The 10,425-nt window shown below is 38.6% G+C and overlaps 1 protein-coding gene and 1 long non-coding RNA gene across 19 annotated transcripts in view; one reads left to right on the top strand and one right to left on the bottom strand.

Moving 5' to 3' along the window:
* Positions 1–10,425, bottom strand: part of LOC135579673 (uncharacterized) — a 257,122-nt gene that overhangs the window by 244,307 nt on the left and 2,390 nt on the right. The window lies entirely within an intron of this gene.
* PPFIBP2 (PPFIA binding protein 2) overlaps positions 7,571–10,425 on the top strand; it is a 113,193-nt gene continuing 110,338 nt past the window's right edge. For 6 of the 17 annotated variants that reach the window (XM_065066253.1, XM_065066252.1, XM_065066251.1 and 3 more), the window contains exon 1: positions 7,700–7,718. Coding sequence is in view for 8 of the 17 variants with exons in the window: in XM_065066237.1 (XP_064922309.1) it covers positions 7,582–7,718 (137 nt within the window). In the remaining 9 variants the exon portion in view is untranslated. Of the gene's footprint in view, positions 7,719–10,425 lie in introns of all 17 variants that reach the window. The other 11 variants (XM_065066246.1, XM_065066242.1, XM_065066236.1 and 8 more) reach the window with 7 other exon arrangements.

Raw genomic sequence — 10,425 nt, 5'->3', positions numbered from 1 at the left:
TGAAGACTTTTCTTTCATGAATTTCATAGAATGGTTTGGGTTGGAAGGGACCTTCAAAAGGTCATCTAGTCCAAGCCCTCTGCCACAAGCAGGAACATCTTCAACTAGATCAGGTTTCTCAGAGCCCCATCCAGCCTGGCCTTGAATGTGTCCAGGGATGGGGCATCTGCCACCTCTTTGGGCAGCCTGTGACAGTGTTTTACCACCCTCACTGTAAAAAGTTTCTTCCTTATATCTACTTTGAATCTCCCCTCTTAGAGTTTAAAACCATTACCCCTTGCACTATTAAAAAATCTGCCCCATCTTTCTTATTAATATAAGCCACTTTAAGTATTGAAATACTACAATAAGGTCTCCCTGAAGCCTTCTCTTCTCTCCAGGCTGAACAACCCCAACTCTCTCAGTTCGTCTTCATATGAGAGGTGCTTGCTCCATCTCTCTGATCATTTCTGTGGCTCCTCTGGCCCCTCTTCAACAGGTCCTTGTCTTTCCTGTACTGAGTACTCACAGGTGGGGTCTCACCAGAGCAGAGTAGAAGGGCAGAATCACTTCACTTACCCTCCTGGCCACAGTCCTTTTGATGCAGCCCAGGATATGATCAGCTTTCTGGGCTGCAAGTGCATGTTTCCAGCTCATATCCAGTTTCTCATACACCAGTACCCGCAAGCCCTTCTCCGCAGGGCTGCTCTCAATCCCTTCATCCCACAGCCTGTATTGATACTGGGGAATGACTTGACTCAGGTGCAGGACCTTGCACTTGGCCTTGTTGAACTTCACAATGTTCACAGGGGTCCACTTCTTGAACTTGTCCAGGTCTCTCTGAATAGCATCCCGTCCCTCAGGTGTGTTAACTGTACTACTCACATTGAAGTTCTCTGCAAACTTGCTGAGGGTCCTCTCAATTCAACCGTCTAAGTTGTTGATGAAGATATTAAACAGTACTGGTCCCAATATGGACCCCTGAGGACCGCTACTCAGCACTGATCTCCATCCAGACATTGAGCCATTCACCACTGCTCTCTGGATGCAACCATTCAACCAATTCCTTATCCACCCAACAGTCCATATATCAAATCCATATATCTCGAATTTAGAGAGAAGGATGTTGTAGGGGACCATGTCAAAGGCCTCACAGAAGTCCAGATAGATGACACCCATATCTCTTCCCCTGTCTACTGGTGCAGTCACTCCATCATAGAAGGCCACTAGGTCGGTCAAGCAAGATTTGGTTTTGGTGAAGCCATGCTGGCAATCTCAGATCACCTCCCTGTCCTGCCCATCATTAACACAGCTTCTAGTAGAACCTGTTCCACGATCTTCCCAGGCACAGTGGTGAGGCTGACAGGTGTCTTTCACTAAATCAGGTTGCTCAAAGCCACAACCCACCTGACCTCAAACACTTCCACAGATGGTGCATCCACTACTTCTCTAGTCAACCCACTCCACTGTCTCGTCATCACCCAGTAAAACTGGGTTTATTTTTACAGTGCCCATTAGAGATATGGTTGTTTCTCATAAAATATTCTTCCTTTCTGGTTTTCTTCGTTTAGATCTGCCTGGATCTGGAGGATGAGAGCCTCTTTTAGCATTCATGCATGCAGCCACTACCTAAGAAAAACACACACGTGTTTTTTATGGATGGATTTATCACTAAGCAATGCAACTATTACATAGCAGGATGGCAGTAAGCATGTAACAGTGTGTGCTTTTCCCCATGTGTTGTTTCCCACCCTCTGTACAAGTCACCAGTCAGAGCTGCTGCAAAGATGTGCATGGAAGCTCATGAAAGAAACTGCAGAACCGAAACCATTATGATACAGATTTCCTAATACTTAAGAAACAGCTACTTCTGAAGTCAAAAACTAGGACCTGTGGCTCTTTAAGTTACTTGAACTTTTCATGTGTTTGCATTGCATATAAGAAGCTAACACTTTTTTATTGTACTTGCAATATGTTGAGCCGTAAGCCCAGAAAAAACTAATATGCAATCCAAGGAGTACAGCTACAGAAAAAACAAAGAGAAGTGCAAACAATCTCCATTTACAGATGTGGAGGAACTCCAGCATGCAGGCAAGGCAGTAGCGTGTGCTGAGGAATGGCAGTGGGGCAATTTCTTGCCAGAGAATTGTCACGCTGCTTGGCATCACTTGGGCCAGCAATAGATTTGTGTAGTCATGGCTAGACTATGATAGTCATTGCTTACATTGCATTATATTGGTAAAAATTCTGCCCACACTATTTGTTTCTCTCTTAAGCAGCCTGATTTATGTGCAAATTTCTTCGCGATGACATTTTCATCCATTTGTTTTCATTTAGGGCCCAATCCAAAGCCTGCTGGTGTAACTGAAAGTTTCTTTGCAACTTCTGTTGTGTTTCCATAATGCCACACTTGGATATCTCTACAACAGTCCTAATGGCTTCTTGTCTATCTTTGTTTAAAAGTGGGCTTATCTGGATCTCAAAAATCAGGCAGTATTGTCATGAATACTTTGGGAAGTTGATACGGAAGAGAGGCCAAATTTTCATCTTATGTACATCCCATGAAACCTTGTTCACACTAAAAGTGGTATCTAAAATGTCTACCAGTGAAGAAGTTGACCTTATCTATTAAATGTACCATAAATTTCTATTATATCATTATTGCAACTACACAGGACATTTAGAAAAACAAAACATTCCTAATAGTTGCCCACATTTTAAGGGATTATAATGAATAACTGACCCTGCAAAACAATTAGCAAATCACAAAAAAGTTTCTCTAAGAAACAAAGTCTGTAAGAAACAAACCTCTTACAGTGAGTTACCATAAAATATGTATGACAAAACAAATATTGGAGCTCTGTTGATTTTGTTAGTATCTTGAAAGTAAAAAGATTTTCTTGCGCTTGAAAGTAGCAGTTTATTTCAAATAAAAATCTTAAACTCAGTGACATGAAAATAAGATCATCTGTTGGTATATACAAAATATAAAGGGAGCTCACAAATATGCCCAGTATGGCAGGATTCTCACTATAAGTGGGTTTAATTTATGACTTTCCTAACATTTTCCAAATAATGTGCAAATGTATGTGCTGTGCACACACACATTTCTGTTGGTGATATCTGGGGATTCTCAGTCATCCTTTGTAATGTCTGAAATTATATGTAACCATTAACAAATATTCAAGAAGAATTAAGCACTTCCATGGGTTTTTAAATATAATTTTAGCAGAATATTTAATTTAAACAACATATGTGTTTATAAAAATATTTATCAGAATATTTCGTTTAAACAACACATATGTCCAATTGCTACTTCATTTAAAGGCCTAGTCTTACACTGCTTGCACTATATCTGTCTGTTTCCTTCAATTGAGGATCAGAAGATAAAGAGTCAATGTAATTTCCTGTGTGTACACTCAAATTGAAATTGATACCATGCCATGTGGATGGACGGCTCTCCCTTTAAGAGCTACAAAGATTTATTTTGGCTTTATGCTCACACATTATTTTTCCAAAAGTAATTTTAATGTGTCTGCAAGATGCACGCTGATTTAATGCCAGCTTTCCAATGCCACATGTGCAGCTGGTAAAAACAACTTTCACAGAAAAGGTTTTTGTTAGAATAGGTGCAAAATCTGATTTAAAGCCTTAGCTCTACTCTATACAGATACAGAAAACTGAGGGAATCATCTGAAATCAGATATTCCAGTCCCAGAGGCAATCAGCTCTAAGTGTGTGCAGAACTCATATCACTGTGCAAGATGTTATCTCTTATCAGGATCTCAAAAAAAAACCAACAAACATCATCAATTTCAATAATCTTTTTAGCAGAAGTAATTTTGCTGAATGCTGCAAATTGCTTGTTTTCTCCACCATTTTGGAAGCTAGTGACTACATTCACAAAAAATCATTTCCTATTCAATTGTTAGGCCACAAAATGCAAACATAAACTTGCAAGGTAAATGATGGCAGAAAAGTCAAAATGTATTGCTCTAAGTTTACACGAGCAACACGTGTAGACAAACAGCCTCCAGGCTACCCTTCATCCTTTTCTTTTCATGGCATTAGTGTCGTAAGAAAAATAACACGTTCCCATCCTTGTTCCATGTTTGGTACAACTACATTCCTAGTTGGTCTTGTCAATAAATTATTTCTTATTAAATTTCAAATAAATACCATTTATTCCCCAACTTACTAAAACCATAACTTATATGATACATATACTTCAAATAATTTTTTTAGTCAAATTTGTACTGAAAACAGTGTTTTGCCTTACTAACCAATAGTTATAAAGGATGTATACTTTTTCTATCTAAGCAATTTAAAATATGTTGGCAAAATTCATATACTTGTATGTTTATGTTTTGACATGTACAAGTGAACATACATGAAGAGGAAAAAAAAAAGGATACACAACTGTACAAATATGTAACAATTCATATATGCCATTGCAGTTTTCCAGGTGAAATCAGAACTATGTATCTGAAGTTTATTTCATAACCTGAAACAAAGCACCTTCTTCTTCTTGAAGAGCAGAAGTGATCTAACTTTTTTAAATGAAAACATTTGAGTTCTCCCCACCCAGAACCATCCAGTTACTCCTGCAACATAAACCTCCATAGGTTTATCAGGCATAGCATAGTACTGAAATCCAGGTGGCACAACTGAGTTGCAGTTGATTTTACCAGCTGTAATATAGTGACTCCCTCTAATGGAGCTATAAAGCAAGGAAGGTGCTGCTTATCATATCCTTCACAGAATCACAGAATCGACTGGGTTGGAAAAGACCTCAGAGATCATCGAGTCCAACCCTTGGTCCAACTCCAGTCCATTTACTAGATCATGGCACTAAGGGCCATGTCCAATCTCAGTTTAAAAACCTCCAGGGACGGTGAGTCCAGCACCTCCCTGGGCAGCCATTCCAATGCCTGACCACTCTCTCTGCAAAGAATTGCTTTCTAATACCCAGCTTAAATTTCCCCTGGCAGAGTTTAAGCCCATGCCCCCTTGTTCTATTGCTAACTGCTTCTACCTAAAGCAAACTTTTCAGTGAAATATTTATATTAACATTTGCTGTCATTATATTTGTCTGATATTACTCACAAGTAGTATAGTAAATATTAGTATTCATAAAAATCACATTTTAATCTCACCCTTGTTTGTGTTTATGCTAAAAGAATTAGCTTGACTGTTTAGTGAGGAACTACATCACATGACTATCCAAGACAAACTATAAGGAATGTTCATAAATAAGATAGGAATATTTTTTAAAAAGGAAGGCAGTATGTTCACAGAAATACAATCCTGACACGTGAAGAAGGCACAAGCAAGATAAAGGAGAAACTAAATTAATATCCTTATTCATTCCACTACTTTAGGGAAACAAATATTTCATCTGCGTACAATTGTACTGAATAAAGCCAGCATTTTAGGTCCTCTACAAATGGTGAACTAGGCTTTAAGATCAAACAATACAGCTGTGATTTTTAGAGGAGCTTAAAGAAATAAACCTTTTTTCTGAATATACCAGCTAAAAAGCACATTACAAATCTTTACAGCAAGAAAAAAATCATTTCCAATAGCAAAAAATAAAACATTTCTAAGGCTGAACCTGTAAGTCGCAATTCAGGTGTGAATGCAAAAAGCCACTGTCTTAACCTACAGTTTTGACAGAAATACTGTCATTATCATACCAGCAAGTTTTTGATACTGAAGTAGTCCTTTTGGTTTGGCACAAAGTCATATTTAGGAAAAAAACTAAGGATCATGATGGTTATAAATATGCAAAAAAATCCAGTTCCATAACAAGGTTTTAATTGGACTAATGGAAATTATGGTAAGCATAGAAGAAATTGTTTAAGTTTTTAAACAGAAATCACAACAGGATTTAGAGGCCATTTACAATGAAACACAGGTTTTCTCAGAATCAGCCAGAACTCCCGCAGCTCTGGCACTGTGATCAAGCTAAAAACTTAAGGAGTATGAGAGGACTTATTCTGGTACTTGATTCCCTACCAGCTCCAGTCCCCATGGGGGCTTAAAGGTGCACAGAGGCTGTACAGCTTCTGCCCCCAAGCTGTAGTACAGTTCTTCTCCCAGAATGGTACAAGTAAGGGAGGGACAAGAAATGCATGATTCACAAAGAACGTCTCTTTGCTTTCTTAACTGGAAATGTACATATTGGAGCTCATGTTGAAGACTTTTGTTTGGATTTGTGCACCTGCAACTGTGGAGACAGACCCTGAGACTTTAGTCTGTGGCAAGATCCATGCATCTGTGCAGACACCATGAAGTACACTGCCCATGTGTCTCAGTTTCAGTGAAGAGGGCAAGATGGTTTGTTTTGGTCATAGAACAGAAAGGAGAATTTTAAAGTGGCTTGGTACTATTAATATTTGTCATCCCCTAGTAATATGTAAATAAGTAAAATTTATGTAAAATATGCCAAGAATTCAGATATTAATCAACTTATACCATCTTTCTTTCTTAATCGTTAGCTTTAATTTTATAGGCAATACATTGGAAACATGGCTGTAGTCAGGCTTTGTGAGACTTTAGATCCCTATGCTAGTTAATTTAAAAAACAAAAACGTAACAGGAGACATTTTTCTGGTTAACTTCTAAAACCTAATGAAAATATACTGACCAGGATGTGGGCAGTCATCTACAAATCAGGCTTATAATTCAAAGCCAGGGCAGAGAAAGGAGACACATTAGCTTAAAATTAAAATAAATACATAAATGTGAGTGAAGAATTTCTGAAAACCTGCAGTCCTGGGACAGACAAAAAAGGTGCCGGATCAAGTTTCAGAAAACCACAAAGTTTATCTCGGAAGGCAGAGAGAGAAATAAAGGTAACAGGCAACAGAGAAACGGCTAGAAGTCAGACTACAGAAAGAGTCAAGAAAGGCTCTTTGACAGGAAACCTGTACTGTCCCCAGAGTATCGGTAAACCTAGGAGTTCCCATTGTGTATGTCAGTCACAGTCAATTAGTCATAATTTCCAAGCTACACACATTATGGTACACACATATAGGTTATCAGCTACTGGATCCAAGACAATTATTAGAGATAGGGACCTGATGCTTTTTTTTCTGCTGTTCACTTGGGTTTGGGGGTTGGATTGTTACGGGGATTTTTTGCGATAGATCTTAGTGACTGCTTGCAGGCTGACCATTAAGATTATTTTAAGATGTGTATCAGCAAAGACTCAGTTCAAGTTGACTGATGTGTTGCCTAGTCTTCTTTAACCTCCACAGAAGGTATCATTCATCTTCTATGAAGTCACATTTTGGCAAACGTCAGAAAACTACAAAAGAAAGCCGATCAGTAAACAAATCAAGAGCTCAGGCATGTGAGCAAGTTCCTGCCTATCAGCTGAGTCACAACGACTGACCTTGCCTGCTCTTGCTCGTGTTGAGGTCAGATGAAAGTGGCTTAAGATAATCTCTTCTGCCTGACAGTTGCAACAGGTCACACACCACGGCTCAACCCTGCAGCTAAGCAAGCACTCAGCATTTTGTTATTTCACACTAACTGAATCATGATACCAACCAACATTGGCTGGAGCTGCCTAAGGTCTGCCTCAAAAACAAGGGCATGACTTATTGCAGCTCTATGCGTGAGAAAAAGGACTGTGTGAAAGCATCCACAACAATCAAAGATAAAGCAATCGAGAGCATCAGCTGGAAAAAAGAGTGGACAGAGACCCTTATTGCCTGGCTCAAAACTTCAAGGTAAGACGAACTTGGAATTTTTCTGCTGCTATTAGTCTCTCCTGAGTTTGAAGGTACAGGATTCTGTGTGTATTTTTTGAATCAGAAAGATCTTACAAAACAAATACATGTGACTTGAATCAAACCTAAACACTGGCTAGAAGCTTTTACGAAAAGATAACAGAACGATGGATATCTTTTGAGTCAAGAAACAGCTTAATAATATCTTATGTAATACATGATACTTTCTAGCATGTTTTTTCTACCATTTCTTAATGCAACAAATTTAGACGAATGCCAAATCCCCCGATTTTATGAGTTCAGCCTGACTGAAACAAGTCCTGTGACTCATAATTGTCCCAGTAAAGGAGATGGAATAACAGCTTATATGATAACTGTAGTCTCTATAAATAAGCATGCAGTAGCTTACAGGATAAGTTATATTTTGCAAGCTGCAATAAAAAGGCCTTTGCCTGATGGTTAGAGCAAATGCAGATGTTTTAAACAGCTGTGTCTGCCTAAAAAGACTGCACCTGTCCTCCACTAGCTTTTAATTTACTATGACAGGCTTGCCAACACAGAAATATATAAAATGTCTCAACATATGGAGCTGGTGTTTACCTGGGAGCCAAGTACGTTCATTACAAAAAGTCCCCAGCTCGCTCGCACCGGATTTAAAAGCTGAGCACTAGATGGAGCTGTGTCCTTGCAGCACCGCTACCTAAATTTAGGTAGTTACAGCTGTCTCAGATACAATTCCAACTAGTTGCATGCAAGTGGCCAGATCAATGGCTCAAAATGCTGAACAAAAGTGACAGTACGCTCCTGAAAGCCTTTTTTAAGAACTGCAAATGTCCATTAAAACTTCTGGAATTCAAGCAGTAAACTGGGGAAAAAAAAAAAAAAAACAAAACGGCTCAAGAAGTATAGTACTAAGAAAACTATCTATATATTAAGTGATTTTTTAAAGTGTATTCTTCTGTCTTAGTAAGATATATTTGAACGACTTTTATTTTATACATAGTGCTATAGAACAATTAAGGTCTTAACTGTGAGAGAGAAAAAAAATAATAAATTAGTATGAAGTAGCTGTAGCTGCCCCGTAAGACTCCAAGAAAGTTTTAAGTGTAATTTTATATCGAGACATCTTGAATATTTCACATTAACTCCACCAAACAACGACGGGGAAAAAAAAACACAAAACCTTAAACTATCCATTAAAAAAAAAAAAAGCGCATACCACGTATGTTTAAAAAACAAAAAGTTTCAGAGGTTAAGAGAAGGTTGTCCACCTTACCAGAGGAAATTGGTAACATGACTGGCCACAAATCTCTGTCAAAGATAAGGCCGGCTACACTTCCTAATAGGACATAATGGATTAGCTGTATGGAGTCAATGGGGAAGGATTCTCCAACCCATTATTTCCTGTCTACAGCTGATTTAACCAAATTTACATGAAAGGAAATCTCTGAGTACTCAAATGGATCGTTTTTGACAAACAAGAGATTACACAGTACTTGCAGCTCTCACAGTTCTGCATCACAATGTTTATTCATTGTTTTAATGCTGGTGTTTCACAGCCTGCACAGCCTATGAATATGAGTACGGTGATTTGGGCGAAGCAAGGAAGTCCCACGGTGACTAAACTTTGCTGTTGTGTTCTTGGACTAAAGCTTTTGATAAGAAGGACATGAGGCCTTAGGTATCTCTTATGAGAAATCTTGAGTAAATTGATAATGAAAAATCAGAAAGACTGGGACCGAATTTAGACTGCATTAGTTGCAGCTATCTAAATCTCCTTTATACACTGCAAAATTAAAGCTTTATATAAACTTTTCAGTAATTTGGAACATACTTCAAACCGATGTATCAAAACATGAATGTTTTTTCCTGCCTTATATCCATGAACTTGTGTCTGAGGAGTATTGCTGTTTAGAGCCTTGATCTAAGTGTCTGGTTTGGTCCTTCCCCTTCAGTGACTACAAACGATTTCACCACTTTTCTGTAAAATCCAGTAACAGACCAAGCAGTGCACTATGAAAGAACTACGGACATGCATAAGCCCAAGCACCATTCAATCATACTTGCAGGATGAGGAACATGGCCTGAACTCAAATACAGGGCCTGTCAGCATGACCCATACTGTGACCGTGACACTGAGGAAGGCAAACTCAGTTCTGCTCAGTAATTTTTAACAGAAATAATATATACCCTGGTCATTACATCTAGTTGAAATAAACAGTTATAGAGCAAAAGCTGTGATCTCACAGATAACTTTCCACTGATTTTTGAGATGAAAGAAATTAAGATGGTCAGTAAAGCAGTGTCCAGCAGTGTTTTCTTTTGGGGTTCCTAACTCATTCTTTTAATAGGTCTTTTCTGAGAAGGATGGTTCTGCTTTCCCTGAATAAGCTTCACTGTTGTATAAGAGAGGCAAAGACTTAACACAATGCCAGCTTTGTGACAGTAATGTGTCTGCACTGCTACAGGAAAGAAACAAACCACTCTTATGGAAGGGGGGACTGCTGGAATCGTAATTAGCCAAGAGGCCAGGACAGCTGAGGGAGTGCTGCTGAAACCTGCTACACTGAAAAAATATAATGCAGAATTAATCCACTTCAGTTAAAATTAGATTAAACAGGAGAGACAGGCTGAACAAGCTAAAGGTACTTGCAAATTACGATTCTCTCTGCATTCTAGGGGTACAATAATATCATAGTAGTATCAG

This window comes from Columba livia, chromosome 5 (assembly GCF_036013475.1).
Source record: "Columba livia isolate bColLiv1 breed racing homer chromosome 5, bColLiv1.pat.W.v2, whole genome shotgun sequence".
Lineage (NCBI taxonomy): Eukaryota > Metazoa > Chordata > Aves > Columbiformes > Columbidae > Columba > Columba livia.
Note: the sequence above shows the minus strand (reverse complement) of the source record. Positions and strands in the feature narration are given on the sequence as shown.